The 13,033-nt window shown below is 38.4% G+C and overlaps 1 protein-coding gene across 6 annotated transcripts in view; it reads left to right on the top strand.

Moving 5' to 3' along the window:
- NOL4 (nucleolar protein 4) overlaps positions 1 to 13,033 on the top strand; it is a 383,263-nt gene that overhangs the window by 93,129 nt on the left and 277,101 nt on the right. For all 6 annotated transcript variants that reach the window (XM_073212744.1, XM_073212743.1, XM_073212740.1 and 3 more), the window contains 2 exons: positions 10,218 to 10,329; positions 11,189 to 11,301. In XM_073212744.1, coding sequence (XP_073068845.1) covers positions 10,218 to 10,329; positions 11,189 to 11,301 — 225 coding nt within the window. The remainder of the gene's footprint in view (positions 1 to 10,217; positions 10,330 to 11,188; positions 11,302 to 13,033) is intronic.

Here is a 13,033-nt window from a genome sequence, read left to right as displayed (position 1 = left end):
CATATTTCCAGGATTTTAAAACAGCAGTCAAAGAAAATAGCCCATAAAAATGACTATCGAGTGTCATCAGATTTTCACTGCTCTCCATTTTTGTTAAAAACTTTGCAGTAATCTGTACTATATTATGAACAGACAGGTCCCTGAGTTATAAGGTAGCTAAGCTGCAGCCCACAGATATGACCTTGATTCTCGGCCTGAGCATGATGACTTTGCTGCGTATCCCATTTGTTTATTTACTGTTTTTTTCCCTGTATCTTTCTTGTAGTCATAAATCATTATTTGAATATCAGTGTTGCTGGCTTTATGATCCTGTAGTCCGAGACAGCATTTTGTCTCACTCTCTTCATGTAGGAAGCTACCTGAGCAGGGTCAGGAAGTCTTTACTCCCCAAATATATTTCCCTTCCCTGTCACAGTACCTCATGTTTTATCCTTAGAATTTAATTTATTTGGGTTAAACCATTGACCCCTATGTCTTTATATGGGCTTCACATACCCTTGAGCAAGAGGAGCAGAGAATGAATGAGGCTTCCCGTCGTCATCGGCGCTGTGTGACCATCTCACACATTTGCTCTGGCCCCATACCTCCCAGAACTCAGCAGCAGGGCGGTGTCCAGGTGGGGAATGTGGAACGTGCTCTAGGCACACCCGCACTGCAGGGAGCACAGGATTCGCCTGGTTCTGTGTGAGTCCCACTGGGGCTTGATGCCCTTGGCTTAGGCCTGGAATCTAGGAGGTGAGGACTCGTGTCATCCAGGTGAGGACCAAGAACCTCTGCAGACCACATTTGAGAATATTTTCTGAAAAGGGGAGACTATTTCTTTCAATGAAATATTTTTAAAATATGAGAGGATTATTTTGATGGAAAATAATAGATTAAAAACCATGACATTTAGAAGGATTTCCCACCAAAAGTGCTGCCTAGTCCCGACTCACTAACAGAACATCAAATGTGTGCTGGCGCCTCCTGTCTTCCTGTTGCTGTTGTGCCTTCTTTCCTTTCCTGCCTTAGATCCAAGTGTGCAGATAGGCTGTTACTGAAGCTAAAGGTAGAAGGAAATATTCCCTGGAGTTTAGAAGTGAATTTTATGCCTATAAGCTATCCCCTTTGACTTAGTGTAAAAGATCAAAAGGAAATACACTGAATAAATAGATGTAGGTCCTGCCTTTTTACATGGATGAAATTTTTTATTTCATTTTGTTATTATGAACTAGAGTGGCTTAAGTAACTAACTGTTCTGGATACCAAACAGAGATAAACAAAAACTTAAAAACTATTCCAAATCCAAATGTTTTTTGTAGACATACTTTAATATTGAACTCAGTGACATTATATAGTAAGTCAGTGAGGTAGGAGTATATTTTATAACTAAACCTTGGAGAGTTTATGAATATAAAACATTAGTTTTTGATATTTTATGCTACTTTTGTGATGTTCCTTATGTTTGTTTTTTAATGACTAGAGTAGATGTTAAAAAAATTGTATGGTCTGTGATGGTGGGGGACCATTTCTGTTTCTCAAACCACTGATTAAGCTCAGCTTAGCAGAAGATCTGTCTTATAGGAGGTATTCAGTAAGTAGTTGTTGAAAGAATAAATTCTCCTTGTCCCTCTGAAGTCCATGCTTTTTGGTACTATCCAAATGGCTTATAAAGATGTTATTGTGAACAAGGTTAGAGCTGTGCTCATGGCCGTAAACTCTATTCTGCACAAGTCCTGTTCACATTAAGCAGTGTGCTGGATTCATGCAATTCTGGAGGCTCTAAATAAGGTTAAAAAAAAAGACCTGACTAAAAAAAGTGCTTCTTATTTGCTTTTCAGGGAGAATCTTGATGTGCATTAAATAATGCAGTCATTTTTAGCCAGGATATAAACACACTACTTAGGTTTCTGCACATCGCTTTGTTCTTATTAGAGACACAACCACACATCCCACACACATACACGTATGTTTTGCACAGGTGATATCTAAATATCAAAAACAGCTCTTAAATTTAAACATTGTACAACATAATATTAAATATTAGAACAGTCCCACTGTTTTTGATAACTAAAAATAATATTCAGCCTGATAAGTCAGATGTGTAAAACATCTCAGGAAGAAAAAAAACTCATTGTCATGGCAATTAGAATTACTAAATAGCAGTCCTAAAACAGAAGAATAGTGTACTGCCATTCATCAGAATTAATTCATTTCTCATACAGGTGTAGTAGAGGCATCACAGGTGGGCAGAGTATTAGTATAAATCCTCTATGTGCACAAGCTGTCTTATATCAGAAGACATTAAGAGCTCACTCAAATCAGTTTATCAATGAATGTCACAAGCCCTGTCATTAATAATTTCCATATTAAACAATAATATTCCAGTGAATACATACACTCCTTGAAGGGAATTAACCCAGAGGCACTTCATTAACTCTGTGCCCAGCCCAGGGACTTGCTACTTCAGTGCACGCTCGTGGTGGAAATGAACTGATGCAGCTTTAAAACTGCCCTGCTGATGGGTTCCTACAAATAGGTGACTGTCACTCAGACCCAGGGGTTTAGATATTCCTGGGGGCAAGGACGGTGTAATAAAATCTCCTGCATTTCTCAAAGTATAAGCATGTGTACAGCTCAGTATAGCTGTCTATTAGTGTATTTAGTTGGGATAAAATATAGTAGGAAGGAGGAACAGGCCATGGGGCACTGCTGTGAGGTAGCAGAGAGGGAACAGCACTGACTTTGATGCCAGCTAACTGGAGTTTAAATCTTGATTAAGTGATTATATATGTGTGATTTGGGCTTGTATTATTCACAGAGTTGCTTTGAGGCTCAGAAGTAATATATGTAAAAGCTTTTATTTGATTCAAACATGATACTATATTGAAATAAATGGAAACATGTTTTCTAAAAATATGGAGTTGTTTGTGGGGTGACAGATGCTGTAAACCTTCTTTTATTAGCTAAATATTGAAAGGTCCTTTCTTTCTTTGGATCGTCTGTGCCCTTCAGTGGCCCGCAGGTAGCACCCACCAGTCTTCATTCATGACTTTCCCAGTATTGAACTTATTATTCACTAATTATGAACTTATTATTAACTAAAAACAGCAGTTTTAGTTATTTCATGGTAAGTAGAGAGAAACCAGCTCTTACCTACTTTTTATGTGTTTATCAATCTACTCCTCACTCTCCCCTCCTTTCTCATTTTTCTGGGACCCCTTTCCTCATCAGTGTGCCCCACAGCCGTGGTTGTCTAGAAAGGAGGAAACTCCTGGGGAAACTGATGTGTGACCTCACTGCTGCTTCTGAGGAGCTAGAGTTTGGACCCAGAGATTTCCTTCATAGTGTGCCCTTTCTCCTCAGTAGAGAACAGGTGCACTGGACACCTTTTATTCTATGTTCCCATTTTTGTGTAAGTGTTTTGGAGTCTAGAGCTAAGTTTCTCAACAGATTAATGTGAGCTTTGGGGGCAGACAGCTGGCATGGCCCCAGGTACAGGAAGCCATTTAATATCCACAACAGCAGCAGCTCAAAGTGCACCCCGCCTCCATTTCCAAGACTTGCTCTAGAGCATTGTACACTTCTGAAGTGGAGAGACACTTTCTAAAGGAAACCACGTGGCCAGTTCTCTGCTTGGCATCTCAGAAAAATATTTTCATTATTTGCCAGCTGAGCAATTCAAGAATTCAGACAGCACATTCTTCATCTCTGCACTTTACCACCTCAGACTGCACAAATATGTGAGTTCCATGCAAGCTGGCAGACTCCAGTAGTGAGGTCTAATCTCTGTTCTCTTTCACTTCTAAGATGTGAGATTTGCACCTGCTTTGAGTGATTGCAGAAACAATATTCTTGGCTACCTGTTGCAAAAGAAGTGCTGCCTCCCCTCTGATTAGCAGGGCATTGTAAAGGTAAAGTTTACCAAAGGGAGTTGAGTAGAGCTGGGGAGAACTTAAGTGTGCCAATGAATTCTACATCAGGAAGGTTGAATTCCACTTGCTCTTCCCTAGGCCTCAGTAAAAACACTAATGTATCATATTAGACACACTCTTAAGGAAAAATAAAGGAGGAAATAAATTTCCCACACTTTGTGTGTATGTAATTGTATATTTTCATGTAGCTTTCCATGCTGCAAATTATTATAAACATTTGCTTTGCTGAGTCATTTTATTTACATGCAGTATTTAGGGATCTTCTCTATTTTACTCTTAGGAAACATGTATGAAGGAAAACTTTTTCAGTAACCATCTGCTCATTTTTTTCATCTACTGTAAGAATTCTCTGTTACATCAATCTGTTCCTTAACAGCCAGATATTCTAACATAAGTGACACAAAAATAGCACCCACAACTTGAGAGATCTCCTTCCACTATCCTCTTTTTGATGCATTTGCTCAGATGATGACTATTTTGATTATTATAAAGTACAGCTCCAAATTAAAGATGTTCATTATAAAAAGATAAGAGAATAAAGTTTTTTGCGCAAAGCAATACAGCTAGATTTGAAGTGTAATCAGTGAAATAAAGCTAACGATAAAAACTAGTTATATGAACTGAAATCACATTCTGTTTCCTGTCTGCCTGTATCTGGGTCTGCTGATGTAGGGCAGATGATGTGCTGTCACCTCATCCCGTTTTTCTCCTCCAGGTTCTTTCCATCACGTTGTAGATTGCTGTGCCTCCTCACAAGCTGAGTGTCCACCTTTTGCCTCACACTTGGGCCTTTCCTCCATCCTTGGAGGGTAGTATCTTAAAGCACCATACTCCATCCTCTTCATGCTGCTCATCCTACATCTGATGTGCTTGCTTCAAGTTTCTAAATTGCTTTTAGCTGTCTACAGTGTGATCGGAACTGTCCAGAAATACCCCTGACTGCTTTAGATCTCCTTTGGATTTGTCAACCTTCTTTTAGGTTTGACCACATGTCCACCATCCTCTCTCAACTCCACAAGAAGAATCTTTGGACTGACTACATTCCTCTGCTTTAAACCAGTGTTGTATACATGACGTGTCATGACCCATTTGTGAGTTGTTGACAAGTCAGTTTAGTGCGTTTTATAAACATTTCAGCCTAACTAGCCTCTGCTGTCAGGTTAGTATTTCAGCTCATGGATGAGACCATCTCTCTCCCTTTCTTTTTTAATACTGATAACAAGGAGATGCTATAAAGTACAGCGATCAAGGGGACAGGCTCTGAAGCCAGAGTGTCATGTGATGTGAGTGCCATCTTCTCCTCATCTGATGCGTGGCCTATGACCTTCCTGAGGCTTTGCTTTCTCATATGTTGGTTGTAATGGTGATGATCTTAATCTATTCTGGGATTGCTGTGAGGATTGAGCAGTAAAATCCATGTAAAGCCCTCACTCAGCATAATCCATTTATTAAACACTGAAATAACAGAAAGCTTCAACGCACATATATTGTTTAGGAAGCATTACCATTAGTTCAAAACAGCCAAAAACACAAGTACCAGTTGTGATGAATGAAAATCTTAATTTCGAGAATTGTCAATTCTCTACCATTTCAGTAACCAAAGAATATCAGGTTTTGGTACAAGCAGAGTAAATCTAAAGTGCCTTTCTATTGAAAATGCCCAGAAATGAAGCAGTTAAAATTGGAGAGGAAGGATGCTTGGGACTGAGGAAGAAAGACATAGGACAAATAGCCCCAGAATTAAAAAATTCTTCTGTTATCCATTTTGCTCTCAATTTACAAAACTTTGTGGCTTGCTTTAATGAGACAAACTTGCATCATGTACTTGTGATATACACAAAGTACAGCAATGATTTGTTATTACATTGTTTTAATTGATTAATTTCTTTACCTTTTCTAACTTTTTATTACTTCAAATATTCTGAGCATAGGAAAGGAGATTTACATCTGTAGGTAAAACTCTGCAATTTAAATGTAATAAAACTTTAGGAATTATATTTTATAGAATTTACAAGTTGAGATTTGAAAAGTAATTTAACTACTGTTGATTTTAAATTTCAGTTCTTGGATAACTGACATTTTTACCTTAACTGAGTTGTGTTGAGGGAAAGGCGAGTAGCACTGAAAACTGCCAGAAGTTGGCTTTATAGTTGCAAAGTCTTAAAAAAAATATTGCTTCTTTTTTCTTCAGAAAGATAGGGACATTAAAAAGGTAAAATGCTTAACCTTCTTTCAATTGTAATATTTGTTAGTAAAGTTTTCAGAAATGTGTTCCCAGTAGTTTTAGTTCTTGTTAACCCACAGGTGGAAGGTCAGTAGCAGAGCCCCCATATGAGACTCGAGCATTAGACCTTCTGCATGTGAATCAATTTATCATTAGGTTACTAATGTCACACTATCTTTGCTCTAGAAGTGATTTTATTTAGTACATCAAAAGATACTACAGTTCGACTATTTTTATGGGGAAGTATTACCATTTGGTTTTTGATGGTAGAGGTGATTTCTACTTCTAATTGATAATAATCTGCTTTATTATTTTCTGCATTACTGGTGAATTCCAGTCTTAATGGACTTAGAATGTAATCTTTACCTTGAAAACAATATTAGTATTGTTCAATACACAGATGAATTGAAGTCTTTAGATGTGGTAAGTAATGAAAAATTAAATTAGGCCACTATATCTCCTTGCCTCAACCACAGCTAATTCAATAAAAATAACAACAAAATATCTCCACCAGAACTCAAGTTTAAGGACTGACTTTGTCCTTGGAAAGCACTTTGATACTATGGGTATTTTTGAAATACAGAATTTGTAAAAACCGATTTTGATGTTCCTGCTTTCCTTGGTCCCTAAGCATTTATCTCATCTCTCTGTGGGGTAAGCCCACCATTAATTTGTAGAAATAGCCCAAGATTTGAGAGATTTAGGTTTGAGTCCTAGCACTTTGTGTTGCCCTCTATTATATAGTAATAACAGTTCATTTCATCTCTTTATACCAGTCAACTTACTTAATAAAAAATTATCATAAAATCTGTTTTAACCATTGTCTAAAACAATAGATATAAACACCCAAAGAAAAATACAAAGCATTATACAAATCTAAGAAAACACATCTGGATTCATAAAAAATAACATTTCTAAGAAAAAGATGCTTCATAATTATTTACATGATCAGTAACGCTAGGTCATTAGTTCACAAGGCTCAGTATGGCTGCGTCCGAGTCCTTCTGGATGCTTACTTCTGTTTCAGACAATCTGTGTGTCCTGTCACATGCAACGTCTTTCCAGTTCAGAGGGAGCCAGAGTGATGCCTGTTCTCCTTACTCTGCCTCTTAGCACTGACAAGATGCAGTGCCTCCCTGCTCATAAACACATTCTAATAAGATACATTCTACTGTCCCAAGTATAAAGCTAGTCCTTGAAGTACATTTCCAAATGAAGTGTTATCCTCAGCAGTGTTCTAGAAAACATTCCGGCAGGAGAAATACTGAGCAGAAATGAGTGTGAGAAATGAAGAACCTGTTCTGAGGGCCCGCGGGCTCCAGTGAGCCCGGGATGGGAGAGAAGAGTGGAGGACACTGGGATGCTTTGGCAGGTCGCCCCATAACACCAAGAAAACTGCCCCAAGTAAGTGCTTTCTTCCAGTCCTATAACATACAGGTACATCGTGCCAGGTGCTGTGCTAGAATGATGCCACAGAGGATACAGGGATACAATCCTTGCTGAAACATCTTTCTGAGGCACGAGGGGGCACTTTCTCTTTCTTCAGGTATACATATATATGCACATACACAAACATCTGTAACCATTGCCAGTAGTGTTCAGAGTAAAACTATAAAAAATGCAATTTGCTTAGTGGTTCCAAGAAAACCTCATTTGGGAGCTGAGCAGTGCTAGGACAGTAATGGAACTGAGTGCGTTCTGTCTAGAAAGGATGCCTACCCAAGGGCTTGTTAGTGTTGAGAAAAGAGCCAGTCATGGAGAGCGTCGGGGCCAGTTGAAGGCAGTATACCTTAGGTCTACCTTTTCCTTGGGTGGTTATCCTTTTCCTTGGATGGTTTCTCTTCTATATAAGTAGAAAAAATATTTAATAGAAATCCTCCATGAAAATCATTGGAGCACCCTTCTCAAATCCCATTTGTTAATGAATTTACTAGTTGGCCCCATTAGTTCCAATGGACTATAACTCCATATGAGATAAAATATAAAACATCACATCTACCCCTGCATCATAGACATTTTTTTTACTTCTAATTTATTTTAAAATAGATTTTCAGAGTATCAGAAAAACTATCCCTAGTCTGATAAATCAGGCAAAGGTGTTACTTCCCTTTGTAAAATAGATGAATAGGACTAAAATTCATGTATGTGTGTATGTGTGTATATAGAGAGAAAGAGCATAAGAGAGAGTGAGAATTTAAAATCTATATATTTCCTTATTCAATAACTAATATAAAAGAGTTTGACAAAATATTTTCCAATTTTTCTGTTCATTTTTCTCCCACAATCCTGTTTTTTATGAGGAAGTTTTTTTTTAAAAAGCTGGACATCTTAATTTACAAATTAATGCTTATATTAAAAATTGGAGTTCCACATTTCACATCCTAGTAGAGTGATTTTAATTACCTGTGTATGCATCATCCATAGAGCTGTTCACTGTAGATTTATTCCTTTTCTTTGGTATTTTTATGGCTCTGTTCCCTGAGAATCACCGGGACAGGATAAGTGATGTAAACTGATTTTATTATTAAATTCAGGGAAAAGTGAGCTTTACATTTTGGACTTTGAGTAGATGGGGATTCTCAGGTGCTGGGCTCCTTGTACAGTTTGGATAATCAGAAGTTGGTCCCGTCACAATTCATGTAATCGGTGTAGATTTGTAGTTAATTTCACACTAAGTAGGTATTTTCTTTCCTCTTACAAACTTAAAATACGTTAGTGTCTGTACCAGCTGTGCGTTCACCTGAGTGTGCACCTTGCACCTGCACATTCCCCCTGCCTCATCCTCTACATGCCAATGAGTCGGCATCAGCTTTCATCTACAGATATTTAACAATCTATCAGTTTCACTTCAGAAATAAGTTGCTTTGATGAGAGAAATGCCTTGGTGTTTTTTTTTTTTGAGAGGGCATCTCTCATATTTATTGATCAAATGGTTGTTAACAACAACAAAATTCTGTATAGGGGAGTCAATGCTCAATGCACAATCATTAATCCATCTCAAGCCTAATTCTCGTCAGTCTCCAATCTTCTGAAGCATAACAAACAAGTTCTTACATGGTGAACAAATTCTTCCATAGTGAATAAGTTCTTACATGGTGAACAGTACAAGGGTAGTCATCACAGAAACTTTCGGTTTTGATCACGCATTATGAACTATAAACAACAGGTCAAATATGAATATTTGTTTGATTTTTATACTTGATTTATATGTGGATCCCACATTTCTCCCTTTATTATTATTATTATTATTTTTAATAAAATGCTGAAGTGGTAGGTAGATGCAAGATAAAGGTAGAAAACATAGTTTAGTGTTGTAAGAGAGCAAACGTAAATGATCGGGTGCCTTGGTTTTTGAGAAGCTAATAATTTAAAAATTCACTGACAGGACTACTAATTTCTAACTTGATTCTATGTAATGATTTTGAAAACAAGGTCTGCATAGGGCACATGCCACTTACTCTGACTTCTGTGTTAGCTTTTTTGGATGTAAACTATGAAAACTGAGAAAAAACGGGTAACAGATGAAGTAGGTGGCCAGCATGCATTTCCAGGTGTGTCATTTTCTGTGGAAGGGATGCTTCACTGCAGTGAATATGTACATTGATTCTCTTAGAATTGTTTTTTATTTTCATTTAAAATGTTTTGAAAAGCAATGATAAAAAATGCTTATTGATGCAAAATCCTAAGTTTATTGTTTCTACTTGGGGCTAAATTTCTAAAAATACATGTAAAATTGGATAAAACAGGTGCCAACAGTAAGTTTAAAAAAACAATGTTGGCAAGTTTTAATAAGGACAATTGACTAGACTATCTGTATACTGTGATTATGTTTTCTAAAACAAATATTCAAATATAAGCAGACCCTTTGAGATGTGGCTGCCCCTGCACTGCTCCATCAGGTGCAGCTGAGCGGCCAGCTGGATAGATATTTCTCGAATGATGCATGTATGCAGTGCATGCTCTCATTGTGCTTCCTGCCATCATGGAATAATGCGTCTTGCTTGGAGATACAATGACCATTTCTGCTGAATCATGCTCAGTCAGCTTATATAACCCCTTTACTTTGTGAATCATTTCAGATTTCAGAGAGCTATGCCTTCCTCCCAAGAGAAGCGGTGACACGATTTCTAATGAGCTGCTCAGAGTGCCAGAAAAGAATGCATTTAAACCCAGATGGAACAGATCACAAAGGTAGCTGTGGTGTCAAATAGAGAGATTTAAAGTAATTTCATTCATAATGGCAATTTGTGGGTCACATTTCAATGAAACGTGGCAGACTGAAGCAGTTCTTCTGTTCGACCACTGTATCGAGGGTGGGGGGAGGCGGTGAGCTTTGGATGTCCACTTAGAGTGATTCAGTGCCTGCTCTCAAAGAAAGATTATTTCAACTGCAGCAATGAACTTTTTTCCTGTAATAATATTTTGATTTTCATTTAGCATGCATGTTTCATGGTATTTTAGGCATTCAGCAAGGAAATGGATGTTCCCTCAATGTCCTTTTAAATCCACACATCCTCTATTTCTAAAAGGGTGGAGTCATGTGGAGTTACTTCAATTGAGAATTGGTACATAAAATTGTGATTTGACTTTAACATTGATTAAAATTTATCTAGATTCTTTTCCTAATCTATTAATTTCTCTCAGAGAGTAAATCAATCTCAAAGTCACTTTTGGCTAAACTGCCCCAATGCTGTAGGATGAGAGGACTGGCAAAAGAAAAAGAAAGCAAGCAGCCCCCTCTCGAGTTTGGGCAGGACAGGGGGCACGTGCGCAGCAGAGGAGCGCAATGAGGGGACCAAGAGTACATCGGTGTCAGCGGGAGGCGGGGCACCTCCCCGTGGTCAGAGGCGCCTCGTCCAACCGTGGGGCCGGGCGTCCCAGTACACCTTTGTGGGGCCACACCAGTTGGTGTTCCACAGTCCGCCTGTAATGCCCCCGGTCTCCTGAACACCTGGTGTCTAGAACCGTAGTTCAGTCTGAACAAACCAAACCATTAGTTGCAGGTAGAATGCCGCCTCCCGGTCACCTCCCATCAAATGTTTAATTGCAGATAACGGGAAGCCCGCTGTGCTAGCGCCCAGCGTGATCGACTACAACATGCCCATCACCATGGCCTACATGAAGCACATGAAGCTGCGGCTGCTCGGCTCCCGGCGAGACGAGGTAGGGCCGCATGAGCTCACGCTGGGCCCGGGGCGCCTGCGGCGCTGGGGCTGAGCCTCCAAGGCTGCAGGGGTCCGACAGGCGCGCGTTCCAGGCCCCGGGAGGGGGCGGCCATCCCCGCCCGCTGTCCCGCAGTGGCCACCAGCAGGCTGCTCGGTGAAGCACTGGAGAGCTCCGGAGAGAGCGCCCTGCACGGGCAGGACCGAGGGAGGTTCTGGCATTAGCGCTAGAGCTGTGTGCCCGAATGTCAGGCATTTCCATGTGGTGGTGTCTCCACTGTCCGAATCATGCCTTCATTTTAAAGTTCTTTGTCAGTGAATCATCATTCTATATATTTTTGTACTTCTCTGCATTTTCTAGAGACAGTTTCTGGTTCTTTATAGTTAGTGGTGTTTTGATGTTTCAAGTTATTCTACTTAATTCATATAGTAAGAATCTAGCCCTGTGCCTGCTGTGTAGACACAAAGTGCACATTTGTTGAATGTTCTTATCTAGGATATTAATTAACTTCCCAGATTGGTTCAAGTATCTCAAAGGCAGGGGCCAAGTTATATATGTACCCATATATATTCCCCAAAAGACTGGTAACAATAGGGGCTTAATAAATCCTTATTAACTAGGTATTAGCCATTAATCAATATACATATTCAGATGATCTATATTAGGAATAGTTTTGCAGGCTAATAAATTTTTTCTTGACATTTCTTTAAAGCAGGAAATATGGTTAAATATTTATTTTTCAAATATACTAATATTTGGTGAAGTACTGAATTTTTTAAAAATTATTTTTTGAACCAACTCTATAAAGCTGAAATCCTATTTTCTGTTTTCCTATTTGAGCAGGTTTGATCTCAAAACTATGTTTATAACATAGTTCTATATCAGAAACTTGATAAGGGTGCACTCTATAAGGGGATCTATATTACTGCCGTGGTAGTATTAGATTCCATATTACCAGATGGCAATGACTAAAACAATAGTAATTATGTCACTGATGTGAAAGACCATTAAGAAAATATTAATGTCTATGTCCCTAAGAATGAAAAAATATTTCCATGATTCATTATATAAATTGAAAGAAAAACTTTAAAAAGTCCTTATAAACTAGTAAGAGCTGTCAAATTATTTGTAGGAAGCACATTTAGATGTTGATACATTTATTTCTAGGCCAAAAAGTTAAGATCAATTTTGTGGCAATGATATGGCCCCATATGCTGAGTCCTTCTGGCTTCTAAAAAAATCACACAAAGGAAATAGATCCTTTTAGATTTCTAACTAGATTAGGAAAATACCTGTTATCCTTACATTTTGAAAATACTAAGTTGGATGTACACTGCTTTAAAAATAGAAATTGTGATTATTGGAAAATAGGAAGGTAGTTAAGTAAAATCACATTAAAATGGAAGTCAAGTGTGATGTTCCTTTGTTATCAGTTATATCTAGATTTCAATTAGTGTTGATGCAGCGACTGTGGCCAGTATTTATTGAGCACCTTCTATGTGACTGGCACCTTGTAGACAATGGAGACAAGCAATGAATAAATTGACAAAAGTTTTGCCCCATTGAGCTTACTTTTTAGTGGGGGGGGGTGACAATAAGGAAGTAAATAATGAAAGTATGTATATAAGAAGCTGCTAAATGATATTAAGAAAAATAAAGAAGGCCAGGAAAGGGAATCCCTTTAGTTTTACAAAATATTCTCGCCAATGCACGATCAATTTGCCCTCTTATA

This window comes from Manis javanica, chromosome 9 (assembly GCF_040802235.1).
Source record: "Manis javanica isolate MJ-LG chromosome 9, MJ_LKY, whole genome shotgun sequence".
In the NCBI taxonomy this organism is placed as follows: domain Eukaryota; kingdom Metazoa; phylum Chordata; class Mammalia; order Pholidota; family Manidae; genus Manis; species Manis javanica.
Note: the sequence above shows the minus strand (reverse complement) of the source record. Positions and strands in the feature narration are given on the sequence as shown.